General features: G+C 37.7%; 1 protein-coding gene across 1 annotated transcript; it reads left to right on the plus strand.

The window, feature by feature from the left end:
- Positions 1–12,662: 12,662 nt before the first annotated feature.
- On the plus strand, positions 12,663–13,551 carry LOC131315022 (uncharacterized). Its single transcript, XM_058344065.1, has one exon. It carries the CDS (start codon positions 12,793–12,795, stop codon positions 13,387–13,389), a length of 597 nt encoding a protein of 198 aa, XP_058200048.1. The 5' UTR covers positions 12,663–12,792; the 3' UTR covers positions 13,390–13,551.
- The last annotated feature ends 2,277 nt before the right edge of the window (positions 13,552–15,828 follow it).

Below are 15,828 nucleotides of genomic sequence, written 5' to 3' on the forward strand. Positions count from 1 at the left end.
ATTGTCCAGAAGCTACCTCCTTTTTTTTTTCTTTCCCTTCGAATTTTTACAATGAATCTCAAAAAGGGGGGAAATTGTCCATATAGGATTATTTATATAATTGCTGACAATTTGTGCTTATCCCCTCCTCGATCTTATCAACACTCTCTTCCTCTTATCTTTTTCACTGTCCTCCTATACTAAAGAGAGCTGCTTATGGTACAGCAGTGGGGGTACAGCAGTCTCGTACAGATGGATTTTGCGTTCATCTCGAGTTCCGCAAAGATGATCGGAGCCGCTCATTTTATTCAAAACATATTGTTTACGGTCCTTGTAAAAAATCATCTCAATCCGATATCGGAAAAGGCGTTTACGAATCATCCAACTTTGCTTCAGAATTTAAACGCCTTTTTCGATTGAGATGATTTTTTACAAGAATCATAAACAATATGTTTTAAACAAAATGAACGGCTCCGATCATCTTTGCGGGATCCGAGATGGGCGCAAAACCCATCTGTACGGGGCTGCTGTACCCCCACTGCTGTACCTCAATCTTTACTGTATACAGAAGCTTTTCTCTTTCTCTTTCGAGGATATACAAGTTCAAATTGGAATCTTCTTCTAAATAGAGTAGATGGGCAAAAGTGACACAAATGGCAGCAGCCCATGGACCCAACACCATCGATGGGCTCGCCCGACCTTATTAAATGGGTTCCATTAATTTCAAAGACTTTTGACAAATTATTTCTCCTAAAACGCTTGTCTTAGGATAGTTAAGAAATTTTAGACGAGTTATTTTTGTCGCCGTTCAAAATATTAGACAATTAAGAAAACTAGTCTGAATTTTTTAATAACGATATCATAAGTAATGAATAAGCAAGACGTCAGCACTATATGTAAAGTAATAAATACTAGTACAAGATTCGAAAACTATTTTTAAGTTAGTCTTTATTTGTCAAAACTAATTTGTCATTTATTCTCTTTTTATTATGTTCTAATTGTAGAAGAAGACTTCTTTTTTTCTTTTTTGGAATCACCTTCCGATGACTTTGTATTCACTATTTTGGGAGCTTTTATACCAACGGACAACAAAATGTCAAAAAAGGCGAAATGTGAGAAATTGAAAAACATAAACGAATTACTCTTCACCATAAAAATCGACCATATAGGAACCCTTTCTCTCTTTCTTTCGCTCTTCTAATCAGTCGAGTTCACAAGTGCTTTGAAAGGGGAAAAAAAATCGTTTGAATTTAAAATAAACCCTTAAAAAAGAAAGGGCAAATTTTCGTAGTCGTCCCTCTAGTTTTACGGTTGTCTCAATTTTGTCCCTCTAGTTTCAATTGTCTCAATTTCGTTCCTGTAGTTTGTTTTACGTTCCAAATTGAAAAAATCGTTAACACTGTTAACGAAACTAACGGAAAAATACGATTAAAAAATTAAGTGCTCCAATTTTCAATCCGATTGAACCGGTGCAAAAATCTTATTTTTTTGATCATTTTATCCTAGATGGTTGTAATGATTTCTTGGGTCTAAGGCCTTTCAACGAGCACCCGAAGACTCCTTATTTAGTTTCAGGGCTCTCTTAGGGTGCTCATTGAAAGGCCTTAGATCCAAAAATCCATTATGACCATTTAAGATAAAATGATCAGAAAAATAAGATCTTCACGCCAGTTCAAATAGATTAAAATTTGGATTACTTAAATTTTTAACTATATTTTTTAATATATAAACGGTGTAAAAAAATAAGTGTTCCAATTTTCAATTCGTTTGAACCAGTGCGAATATCTTATTTTTCTGATCATTTTATCTTAAATGGTCATAATGGATTTTTGGCTCTAAGGCCTTTCAATGAGCACCCTAAGAGAGCTCTGAAACTAAATAAGGAGTCTTTCGTTGAAAGGCCTTATAGCGAAAAATTCATTACGACCATCTACGAAAAAAAGATCAAAAAAATAAGATTTTCGCACTGGTTCAACCGGATTGAAAATTGGAGCACTTAATTTTTTAATCATATTTTTCCATTAATTTTGTTAACGGTGTTAACGATTTTACCAATTTAGAACGTAAAATAAACTACAGGAATGAAATTGAGACAATTGAAACTAGAGGGACGAAATTGAGACAACCGTAAAACTAGAGGAACGACTACGAAAATTTGTCCAATAAAAAGAAAAGGAAAATGATTTCCATCCTTATCTTGTATATATAAATTGTTCAAGCATAGCGGCCGGCACTATAAATTGACATTTTTTTCCCAAGATTGGACGTTGACTTCCCAGTGTCCACGTATTAGTAGGGACGGTGTTCACATTATTCAATTAAATAAACTACAGTAGCTAGGAGATCAAGCATAAGAAGTGTGATTATATCCGTTGACACATATAAAATTGATTCGTTGAGGAAAAAAAAAAAACTATACTGTTCAACAAAAAAAATATGTTAGAGAAAATTTACACGACGTAATAAGAATGTTTGAAGTTCGCAGCCGAGGAGAGGACCGAGAGGTAATTGCTTGTGTAATTTTCAAGAAATATTTAAATATTTATCATTTTTATTCATATCATATAAGAATTCATTCTGTCCTTTTTTTCATGCTTATGTTTTCATCCTCTTAGTGTATGAGTTCCCTCTTTTGCACTTTAATGAGATATGCATACATATCCATACATATATGCCTGTATATTATACCTACATTAGTGGGATTCAGTAAAAATCCATACATATAGGCCCGTATATTATATCTACATTAGTGGGATTTGATGTAGATTAACACCCATCAATTATGGATACATTAAAGGCTTATTAGTAACTTTAAAACATACTTGGGGTAGATACCAATCCCACTAACTCCATTTCCAATGTGTTCAAATGAAAATTTAAATTCAAACGAGTATATACATGCAATACATTCACATTTTATTAGTAAAGTGTTCAGAAATCATGGTTAATTAACTTAGATTTCATGGCAAGTTTACACCATGATTGGTATAGAGTTCAGAAATAAATAGGGAAAATATATACACGTTCTAATGTTTTCTACATTAAAGGGATTGTGTTGAAAATCAATCTAATGCAATTAGGTGAGATATAATAGGATAGTTTCAAATAATATAGATATATATACACGTTCCTATATGTTTCCACCATTAAAGAGATTCGGTTGAAAATTAATCTGGCATGAATCAATGGGGTAATCGAATGATTAATTGGACGATTTATCATGTTTCTGTAATGAATTTGATTCCTCAATTGTGTGGGTTATGTTCCATGATTTCAATGAAAATATTTTGGGAGTATGTCATGTTCATTAAATCGTTTTCAATATAGATTAGGAACAGTCATGGAAAAGCTGAAATAATGATAGTAATTTAACCTTGAAACGCTGACCATGATAATACCTAATTTGATGGTAATTTAACCATGTTTCATGGAATAAGTTCAATTGAACATGATTAGTACATTAAAAAATATGGTCAACTTATCATGTTATATCAACCAACGCCTGTTTTGGTGGAATATAATCCATGGTTCATGAAATAAGGTTGCAAACCAAAAAGCATTGTCAAGTGATGCAAATGGCTGGTCAAATGATCATATTATACTGGCCTAGATCAGTTTCCTTGCAAGTTGGCCAATATTTAATGGTAAGTATTTCATTTGACATGGTCACTTTGTCATGCCAGTTTTGATGGTTAATTATCCAGCCTTGAGTGGTCATGAAATGGACATGAACGATCATGAAGACAACTCCATTATGGTAGATTTTCAAGTCCATTATTGAGAAAAATTTGACAAATAAAAATCAAATCTGCTTAGACGTAGTATACCATGAATACAAATCTTTATGTTGTCACCATCAATGATCCACCTTTTGCATCGCTGACCGCCGGCAACTCAAGCCCAGCTCGCACCAACCATTGGCGAATGTTTTCTAGCCACCGGCGACTCTTGATGGATCTTGAAATCCTCTAATCTGATATATAGTGGTTGTTTTGGGCCTTTACCGTAAAGTCAACACTGTTCCGGCCCACTCCAACGCAATGGAGGACGGTGACGGCGAGATGGGTGATGGCGATAGAGGATGGCGACGATAGGATGGGCGACGGCGGGATGGGCGGTGTTTTTTTGTTAGGACTTGTGGAACCCATTTGTCAGTAAAACAAATGGAACCCATTTGTATATATATAACTGTTTTCCAATTTTCAAATCCCAAAAATCTCGGTAACAAATCTCATTAATTTGTTACTTTAGCTAGGAACTCTTTTTCCGGGAGGACTTGTAGAATTAAGTTTAGGTCTCAAAATTCAATACTACTATATATATACATTCAATTTCAGCTTAACTAGGGGTAGATTTGGGTTTTTCAAAATTCTGGGATGATTTCATAATCGTTTGAAATGACAAGGATGGAAACATAAGTCGTATATGGGCTGAGGATGAATATTTAAGTACCCCAATTTTCAATAGAGTAGGATTACGAAAACTTAGAGCATCCCCCGGTAGAAAAATTGAAACACCCAGTTTTAAAATACTAGTAACTTTGAGTAAACATATGCTTCAAATTATTAATCCAATTCTCTAGTTGTTTACTGTCATTTATATTTAAAAAACATGTGGAAAACAACGGTCAAACACCAAATTATGCAAAAAAAAAATCAAATAATTACTAGTGTACAAAATTTAGTCGAGTTTATGGAAGCAGACCGGCCCATATTTGGACATAATTAATTGGGGGGATATGCGTCTAGTCTGCGATGGGCTGGGCTTCAGTTCAGGAGTAGTGAAAAATTCTATGGAAAGGCTTGGTGAATATATTCCAGACAACACACCATCAAATTCCCGAGGCCCAACCCAAGAAATACCAATTCTCGATGCGCTTGGGTCCACGTATATGGACTCTTTGAACACAATTGTATCTGAAGTTGTGTTCCTATATTTTCGGAAAAAAATTTAAGAGCACACTTTTAATTTGTCTGTCTACGACATAAAAATATGAGCGAATTAATGAATGGCTAACAAAAACAAAGAAGGGCTAAGAATTTGGTGGCCATCTCCAATTCTCTTTGAATGATTGTTTCCTATGATGTGATGATGACTACACACACACAGAAACAAAATGAAGGAAGTTGCTGGAGAGAAACGTCTAGCTTCACCCAAATGACACAAACCATTCATTGTGGTTTGTGGATTGGGTTGCCAAGGAGATACTTTCCCGAGAGAGAGAGAGAGAGAGAGAGAGAGAGAGAGAGAGAGAGAGAGAGAGAGAGAGAGAGAGAGAGAACTGACGTACACCACCCCTCCAATCATGTTGGACAGATCATAATAACTGATTTGAACTCCAAAAACCATTCAATGCCCATGGCACCGCGACGTGGTGGTGGCCCACGTCCCTTCTCTACCACACCACGTCACGGTGAGACTCAATGCAAAGTGTGTGGATTCCACCGCAGTATGTGGTGGAGAAGAGACCTGAGGCACCACGTGACGATGCATTTGTATATTTCGTGTAGAAATTTTCTAAGATGATTGAGAAGTTCATTCATCATATCGAAGATGAAAGTAGAACATTAGCACATTATTGGAGAAAAATTGAAGGAACATAAATAGATGCATAACTTCTCTTATGTGTGTTTCGAAAATTTTGACGTATGTAATTCGAAATACTATTAAATGACAAAATCTGGAGTGCATGCTTATATTAGGGGACTGCACAAATCACTAACCAAAAGAAATGTCTTTCAAAATGTTATGAGCTCCTGCTTTTAATCCTCACGCTCTCAATCATCGCATTGCGATTGCGCTCTCAATTCTCGCACTCGTGGATTTTAGTAGTTTAGAATGTGTTTTAAAAATGCTTCCACACAACCGCATGCGAATTATGTGACTTAAGTCCATCCAAACAACATTGATCACATTCGACCAATCAAACCAAACTGATTATAGGAAAATTAGGTTAAAGGGCACCGTCCGTAAGCTGTAACCAAAGTAGCAGGTTATGGCCTATAAAGTCAAAATCAGGACTAACCGACAAAAGCCCCTCACAAACTGGAAACCAATTTCTACTACCAACTACATATCCAGAAGATCTGCAACTATAAGTAACACCCCCATTAGATGCTTTAGCTCCTCATCTCAGTTCATTGACAAGAAGATTTCCAGTAAAAAAGACAGAAAGAAAAGAGAGTTTGTCCACTAGCTAGTAGAAAGAATTTCTGGTAATGGAAGAAGGAAAGATGATGACGATGAAGAAGGAGGAGGAGAAAATGATAGTGGTGGCTGGGGACGACAGCGAGGAGAGCATGTATGCACTGTCATGGTGCATCAGCAACCTAATTCTTTCTCAAAACACCAAAAACACCACTCTCTTCCTCCTCTATGTTAAACCCCCTCCACCAGTTTACTACTCCTTGGATCCCACAGGTTCCCTTACAGATTTCTTACTCTTCTGCTATCTTTAATTTTAAGCTGCAAGATTTGAACCTGAGGACTAGAAGGGTAATTTTCTTCCCATTTCAGGATATCTCTTTGCTGGTGACGTAATTGCAAGCATGGAGAGATACGGCAGGGACTTGGTGAATTCAGTGATGAGGAGAGCTGAAGCAGTTCACAGAGACTTCAACTACACCAATCTCTCTCTCTCTCTCTCTCTCTCTCTCTCTCTCTCTCTCTCTCTCTCTCTCTCTCTTCAAATCCAATTTTGAAATAAATCCCTCCTAAAATTGCCTCTGATCAAGTCCTCTGTACCCAAAAATACCGGTAGACCAAATCGTGGTCTGGTGCATCTTTGGACATCGGATAAAGTGAGAATCTTGAGTGATGTGAAAATTTTCATGTTATCCAATAACCGAAAATGTACCAGAACACGCATTCTTTTCATGCGAATTTGAACCTATAAAGTTGTTTTGATTGGGCATAACTTGTGCAGAAAAAGGTGGAAAAAAAGGTTGGAACAGGGGAGCTAAAAACGTGATATGTGAGAAAAACTCGAGGCAGGCATCCTGGTCATGGGAAGCCACGACTATGGTTTCTTCAAGAGGTGCTCTGCTAAATCACAAGCAAACAGCATAGGAGAACGTTAAAGCTTAAACAAAACTCTGAATTTATAGAAGAAATCCTTTTAAATTGATCACAAGCGAAACACATGCAACAATGTGATACGATTAAATGCTTACCGTGAGGAGAGGATCAAATACGTTCTAATCTGTTTGTACTTCCATATTTACAGGGCTCTATTAGGAAGTGTGAGTTGTGCCAGGCACGTTAAGTGTTCTGTGTTGGTTGTGAAGCGCCCCAAGAATGAGCCCTCAAGATGAAAGAACAGTTAAAATCCATGCAAGTATATAAGTCTGTAGGCGAATTTCTGTGTATCAGATCTGTATCCATGGCTTTCTAAGCTATGTATTAAGCAATCATGTAAAAGGACAGGTCCGGTGTGATATTGACAAATTGTATAAAATCCGATACAACATCAATATTGTAGCTTCAGCCAAATTACACAGATTGTTCTTCCACTGATTTCTAAGTCCAGTAATGTGAGGGTTAACCATAAGCCACAAAGAAAGGAGGGGAAACATCTTCGATCCTCAATGTAAATTCCAAAAAAGAATGGACTAACGGGCACTGAACAGCCCACATCGGAAAAAGCTAGGCAACGGAAAAGGAATAGGCACCACTGAGTAGCTAGAAACTAGAATTTGGTTAGTCAAAGCTAATGTCTTGAAGAAATAAAATAACCCAAATGCACTTATTGAAGCACGTCCTGTAATAAGCAGAAAACCAAATGAAAAGAAATTGTCAAAAAACAAATACCGACAAATAGCGAACTATAATCTCATTGCATCAAATACTAAATTTTTTATAAGACATGCGTTATATTTTTTGGATTAATCATCCGTATCAACGAGAAAAGTCTAAAAAGTACAAAAATTGACCAAAAGCAAAACAAAGTTTACTAGAGACGAAAAAAATACCAAGCAACAGTCTTTTTGGTCTAAAGTGTCATCTTATGTGAACATTTTCCAACATCGGCCCACATTTCTATACTTTTCTGATTCATCTCATCTAGACGAATGATTAATTCCAAAAATTACTACAAAAAGTTCAACAAAAAATTTAAAAAAATACCAAAAAAAGTTATAAACAAAAAGTTTACAAGAACATAACCTTAATATCCAATCAATCTGTACAAATGATGAAAAATGATAACTTTAAAGATAAATTGTTCGAATTATCAAATATTAGTACCCAGTTCTATCTTGCGTCACATAAAAACCAAGCAAGCTTGTTCGTTTTGGTATTTGGAATTTTGGATTCTCTCTCAGCGCATAGTCCCTATTAAATTTTCTCTCAATCATTATTCTAACTTCTCTCCCTGCCTCCCTCCACTCAAAATCCAAATACCAAAACGATTAAGCAAGATGATCCAAACTCATGAAACTCTAGTATTTTTTTTTTCAATGATTAGATAGATATTCGGATCAGCTTACGCACAGGATGAGAAACACAATAGTGCACTAGCCACATTACACCGTGCCGTGCGGTCAATCAATTCGGATTAAATCCAAACAGTTCGTGCCAAAATGGACACGGCCAAATCAGCCGGCCCGCAGTGCACCACATCACCCTACGCACACGAAACATCTCGAATATTCTCCTCCTCACATCACCCTACACGCACGAAACATCTCGATTCTACTCAGTCCTCTCAGTCTCTATATTCTGTTTCTGCCTCTACTTTACGCCACGACTCCAAACCTCACACACAATTTTGACTAGGTTACCAATTGCTTGTTCCCTGGTGGGCCTGGTACGTGTCAAAGACCAGTACAAGTAATAGGCGGCCAGCGCCTCTTGGACGCCCAAAACTTTATCCACGCTTTTATTTCTGACTTAATCAAAATTATCACCGCGTCCAACGCTTTCAAACACACGCGTACCAGTCAACACTCCCCCCTTATATATACCCCCGCAGCACCACACAACACAACACAACACAACACAAAACAAAACAACATCCACAGACGAAGCTAAAATCTACAGTCACAGATTAACCAATATCCTCATTGCACAACAAACAAATCAATTACTCCAGTTCAGTAGTACCTCATGGGAAATTGCAAATCCTGTTACTCCTGCGCAGAGCCCGAGTCGACGGCGACGATCATTGACGCTCGGGGGAACCGCTTGCAAATCAAGGTCCCAATCACCGCAGCCGAGATCATGCTCGACGAACCGGGACACGTGGTATCTCCCGCGCAACTGATCCGGAAGACTGGCCGGATTCCGGTCATGAAGGCCGACGAGGAGCTGTCGGCGGGGGAGGTTTACTTGGTCGTTCCGGCGATTAGGGCCCGCTGTAAGGTATCCGAATCGGAGATGGCGATGATTGTCTCCGCTTGTGGGAAAAGGCGGCAAAAACGACGCAGTTCTAAAGTTTTGCCTGCGGCCACTGAGGGATCCGGTGAAAAAGTTAAGGGCTCGGATGTGATTAAGGAAGGGAATATTACCGGATTGCCGGATTGCCAGTTGGCGAGCCGCAGGACGTGGATGCCTGCACTTGATCCGATTTCGGAAGGAATTTGAGAACACGTGGTGATTCGTGGAATGCCACGTGTGGTGGAAGTAAAATATACAGTGATCGATGTGGCAAGATCGGACCTCCTGAGTTTGCGGCCGTGAGAAAAGAAGTGTACATCCATGGTTTTTACTTTTCTTTCTGAACATAACAGTTTAGCTTTGATTGGGAACATTTAACTCATTGATTTGTAACATTTGTTAACTCTTCTTTTGTTACCTGCAAAGTAGAGTAAATAAATATCCTTTCAATATCATTTATGTTGTCTCTCATGTGACAAAAAGTTAGATAAACCATAATTCATGTGAAGATTCAAGTTATTTATTTTATAAATTTGAATGCATTTATAGTCTTAAAAAAAGATACAGATGGATCGAATATAAGTATCCATCCCAAGAATAACTATTTTTTGCAAAAGAAATGAACCGACGAAACTTTGATTGTTCATTTTGATCTCATGAAATAAATATTTGTTGTATTGACTGCTTAAAAACAAGAACGGATTACCTCGAATTCTGCTATTGAAAACAGAATACCATTTTGTAGAACGACGGCTGGGTTGAGTCGCGGACGAGGTCGCTTTCTTTAAGACGTTTCGCGGCTCTGCCCAGGTTGTGCAAGCAGTTCGTCAATGCCCCGCCGTCCCCAGGATAAAACAGCCCAGAATTCAGTACCTCTGCTCGGCTTTCTCTGCACGGAAGAAAAACCGAAAAATAAAAACACAATCGACCTATTGCTCGAACTCAGGAAACATTTTTGGGTGGAAGAGAGAGTTGTATTTCTGTGTTTTAAACCAATTCCGAAAGTCTGCATTTATAGGTGCAGGCTAGGCTTGATTTTTGGAAGCAAAAATCAAATCCAAATCATTTTGCACATGTTTTTTAATCAGTCCGAAAATCAGTTCTTAATCAGTCACAAATCAAAATCCCACTGATTAAGCACATGATTTTTGAGCCAAGCTTTCATCAATAGACCTGATTTTGGACATAGTTAATAAACAAATTTAAGACAGAAATGAAACACGGTCTGCTCATTTGTTCGCCTCTCAATAAATATGCTCATTAGGTACCTACAATAAAAAAGACTGCTAGTACTAATTAAGCGGATGATTATCTGTACGTGTTAGCTAGTTGCCTCAATTAGTTGCAGTACTGCCGCTAAAACATCCGTCTCAACTTCCAGTTTTGTGGTTCCCAGTGTTCCTGCTTCCAGCGCCCATCTCGAAGCCCGGCCCGTAACTCTGCCATAGCACTAGAGTGGTGCATGAATGCGTGGCACGGTGAAAGCCCCCACATCCAATCCAAGAGCCACCATTATCACGGGATTAAGCCACCCGTGCGTCAATGAGAAACTACATGCATGAGCTAGAGGATCATCACATGCACGATCATAGGCAAGAGGGAAGGGAGGGCCGTTGAGGCTTTCTTCCTGTTGTGTTTCATGGAGTTCTTAGAGATTAATAATTAAGTTGAAGACATAATATAGATCAGGACTAAGAGGAGGATAGAAATTAAAGAAAGAAAATATAGACGACTATTTTAACTTGTTCCTCCATAAATCTGACCAAACGAAGTCCAAATGACCTGAAATTTTATCAAGAGCTTCGTAATCATAATTAGGATGAATTTATGAACGGCTTGATTGAAAAAGATTTGATCTCGAAGTATTTGTTGGTCCATTTTTGGAATTCTTGTCATGTTTTAAATTGTCAATATCTTTCTCCGATGATGCATTGGGGTTCTCGCACGGCCAAGTGTGCTTGGCTAATGGTCTTTGATTCCTAATGCCACAGACTTAACGACTTTCTGGGCTTTGGCCTCCGTTTCAATCCGCACCTTGAGTCGATCGATGGTGACAAAAATACATAATGTATTAACGACAAAAACTTCTATGCAAAAAATAAAGATATATTATAAGCAATAGGAAAATGGATATAGAGATTCCCCTTCAATTTGGTAACCAATCTATTTTTTAGTCTCTCATTTCTCTCCATGAAAACTTAATGTTCATAAATATATGTGCTACATGAAAACGAACCATGAACTAAAAACACATTAACAATGGCTTTCAACCACTCATAGGATCATATAGTTGTTATGCGAAGTGGACATGTTGTCCTGTGGTGCGCTAAGAAATAAATGGGGAATATTGTGCATGGTTTTGGTGAACGTTGTAAAGGTTTCGTCCGGTCTAAATCTCGAATGAAAATATTGAATTTGATAATAAACAAACAAGCCATCACCTTCTTAAAATGTAGCGACTAATTTAAGACATTTTTGGTATCCATATCTATTTTTCATCAAGACAGATTGCTTCTTAGATAAATTTGATCACCAAACGTGATAGAATTTTATCACAAAGTATTTGCAAAATTAAATACTTCGTAGAAGAGTTAATATGCTACGTCTAAAGGTAACTTTAGCTTCGTCTAAAGTAGCGATCGATTTGCTATGTTTAACATTCGTTCTTTCAATTAATAGCAACGTAACTTCAAAGGGAAACTAATTAAAACAAGACTTCAATTTTTATTTTATTTTTCCTTTAAAGCAAGACTCATTAAGGTTCATCAAATGAGCTCTATTTCTCTACATATACGCATCAATTAAATTACAAATGCAAATCGGGTTTTTTTTAAATTTATTTTAAAATATCGGTTCTAGTTGGGTATGATCCTCAATAAGAAAATAAACTAATCAAATGCAAATGGAACTTGTGGTTAGACCGTCCATTATTCAACAAATTAATTAATACCAAAGCTTTCTTACGTTAAGAGTGTCCTTGTGTTAATTACAGTTGAACGGTTCCTAAGACTTCGCCTTTCCCGTTAGGTACGACTTTTCAATACTCCAACAAAAACACTGTAGGCTGGCCCCACACAACAAACTCATACACGAAGAATTAATTCGTCACCGTCAAATCCTGAGGCTCCTAATTTCCATCTGTTAATCCCACGCCGTTGGATTATATGACCTCCTTCCTTCAATAATCAGGTCAAACCAAATCCTCTACGAGAATTTGGTAGTTAGTTAGTTAGTTAAATTAGCAAGTCCACCCCCTCCAACATCATCATATTTATATATGTCACAAGATGGAGCGGTTTAACGAACACTACCCCGCACGGTATCCTCTCTCCTGTTAAAACGTTACAACATCCCCACACCTTCTTTATTTACTCTCTCTCTCTCTCTCTCTCTCTCTCTCTCTCTCAAAAACTCTCTGAAACTCTCTCTCTCTCTCTAATGGGGAACCGAATGTCGGACCGATCATCGGTTACCCCCGGAAAAGTAATACTATCCGACGGTAGCGTCCACGAGTACCAAAAGCCTTTAACGGCGGCGGAGCTCATGCTAGAGCACCCGCAGCAGGTGGTGGTGGAATTCCGGTCAGCTGTGGCCGACCGGAAAAGGCCGAACCCGTTACCGGCCGATGAGAAGCTAGAGATGGGAAAAGTTTATCTCATGCTCCCCAAGAGACGAGGGAAGCCGCCCGCGTTAACGTCGGAGGAAGCGCAGCATTTACTTTTAACGGCGAACTCGGTTTTGGGCACTAAGCGGCCTATTTTGTCGACGGCGACGGGGTTTGTTCCGATGCTTGCGAGGTTGTGTACGGCGGGAAACAGAGACCGGGAAGGGTTTGTGGTGAAAATAGGGAAAGAGAAGGTGGTGGAGAGGAGAGAAGAGGTGAAAAAGGTTGAGTTTTTTGCGCCTGAAGCATTGGAGGAACTGCAGCCGGAGTTTTTATGCAGGCAGATTTCCGGTGGGAAAGGGTGGAAGCCTAGTTTGGATACCATCAAGGAGAAAGCTGCTAAGAAAACGGTTCCTCATTGGTTGTTCTAAATTGTGTCCGGCGTCGTTTCGTATGATGCTATTGGCGTCGGACTCAAAAAATCGTTCGTGTTAATATTAGCAGGTAGGCTCAAGTGGCACAATGTGTTAATCGTCGAATTTTGATTCTTGTTATAATAACATATGATCCTGTAATCTAAACTATTCCTTTCATAGGCTAGTAAAGTAGGTATGTCTGCTGCAAGTGGTTGGGTGGCTCAGTGGTGAGGCCTTATGCCCTTGCATCTAGGCAGAGTTTGATTCTCGTAATCTCTATTCTCCTTTCTTAAGTCCTTTAAGATAGCATAGATTGGTTTAACAAATGACAAAAAAAATAGATATGTCTACGGACTCTAGTTCAGTTGGCATCTTTTAATCCTTTCCATGTTAGAGATTAGGGTTTGAGTTTTATCATGGGCGTTTGAGATTTAGGGCAATGGATAGCCTTTAAAATCCAAACTAACCTACTAGCCCTGTATATATTATTGGCAAATAAGAAGAAGGTACTTATGCGTAACATTAGTTAGTCGAATATCGATAGACACGTGTTTAAGGTTGATAGCGTTTTTTCGTAAAGGCCAAGGGTAATTTCGATTTAAAAATTATTTCCGTCATACATTTTAGTACAAAATTGAAATAAATTTTGTTGTATGCGCTATTAATATTGTACGGACATTTTTTGAGTTTTATGAGATAAATCATTCAAAATAAGAGTCTCGGATGGTAGGAGAGTGAAGATATGGACCGATGAAATTATTCAATAGTTCAGGAGCACGATCGATTAAGTAGTGCTCCGAACCACTCCACAAGCACATATGCATTATTGTGAGTTCTGCGACTAAGTGTATATATCACACATAAATATGTGATTTTAAAGTTATTCGAAGCACCATGTGATACTAACGGTGTTCCTGGACTACTAAATACTCTTCCCACGAATTACACGCGTAAAGAAGAGGTCTGTGTATAGAGTAATTACAACAAAAAAAAAATTATTTTTTGCTCCCTAGTGTACTCCTTTATTTATTTTTTGTATTGTCCACGGAAAGGGGAAGGTGATGGGAAAGGGGCTCCAGGAGCTTGAACATTATTGGTTAATGAGCTTGCATCCACCAGGCCTCTCCACAAGTTGAACGGCTCAGCCCATTCAATTCAAGCCCAAATTGTTACTATTATCCAAATCCATGGACTCTGTGCCGGGTCCATATAACTCAGTCTCAAATCATGGATAAGGTATATTAAGGGGTCATTCGGCTAAATAAGACTAATGGCTTTTTTTTTTTGTTCTTATTCAAAAAAATTTCGCATTTGTTAATTTTTTAGGAATTATTATTTCGTCATGACAAAATGAATCTAAAAAGTAAAAAGTTACGATTAAAACCTAATTTTTTTGAATAAAGACAAAAATAAATCAATTTTTTAGTCTTTATTTAAAAAAAATGGATTTCGATCGTAATTTTTTACTTTTTAGATTCCTCTTGTCATGAAGAAGCAATAATCTCCCAAATTGACAAAAAACTAACAAATGCAAAAAAAAATTTGAATAAAACAAAAAAATAAGCCAATTGGCTTATTTAGCCGAACGGCCTCTAATTCTACCCGGGGGGAATTGGAGTAATTAATTAATCCGTTGGGAAAATGACGGCCAATGACATGTTTTGATAATTAATACCCACCAAGGACATTTTCAGTATTAACAATTGTCCTTGACATGTTATTGGAAGGTATTAATTATCAAAACACGTCCTAGGCCGTCATTTTCCCTAATCCGTTTTACTAGAATGTTACATGCACGGGTCCCACTCGACAGCTATTGATTCGAGAGATGGCAGTGTGTTGTTTGTTACAATCCCCCAGCTTGCCCATAATTTGCATTCAATTATTTACAGTGCGTCTGTCCCCGCCCCACTTGTCATCCCCCATCATATCATCATCATCTTTTGTGATAACCAAGTGTCCCAATGGGCTTTCGAGCAACACAACTAAGGGGGTGTTCGGACAAATAAGTCAAAATGGCTTATTTTTTGTTCTTATTCAAATTTTTTTCGTATCACTTGGCTTATTGTCATTTTTTTGGGGATTATTGCATCCTCACGACAAGAGGAATCTAAAAAGTAAAAATTTTTGACCGAAATCCAATTTTTTTTGAATAAAGACGAAAGTAAATCAATAAGCCAATTTTTTCGTCTTTATTCAAAAAAAATTGGATTTCGGTCAAAAAATTTTACTTTTTAGATTCCTCTTGTCGTGAGGATGCAATAATCCCCAAAAAAATGACAATAAGCCAAGTGATACGAAAAAAAATTGAGTAAGGACAAAAAAAAAGCCACTGTGGCTTATTTGTCCGAACGGGCCCTAATTTCGGTATTCTAAAGTTAACACCGAACAAACATGCGGTAGCTTCAAAGTTTAAATAGCACCTCAGGATTAGTTTCGAACCTGAAATTTTAC

This window comes from Rhododendron vialii, chromosome 13a (genome assembly GCF_030253575.1).
Source record: "Rhododendron vialii isolate Sample 1 chromosome 13a, ASM3025357v1".
NCBI classification, from domain to species: Eukaryota; Viridiplantae; Streptophyta; class Magnoliopsida; order Ericales; family Ericaceae; genus Rhododendron; species Rhododendron vialii.

What these genes read in the sequence shown, in the direction of transcription:
- LOC131315022 (XM_058344065.1), top strand. Translation starts at nt 12,793, where the DNA reads ATGGGGAACCGAATGTCGGACCGATCATCGGTTACCCCCGGAAAAGTA.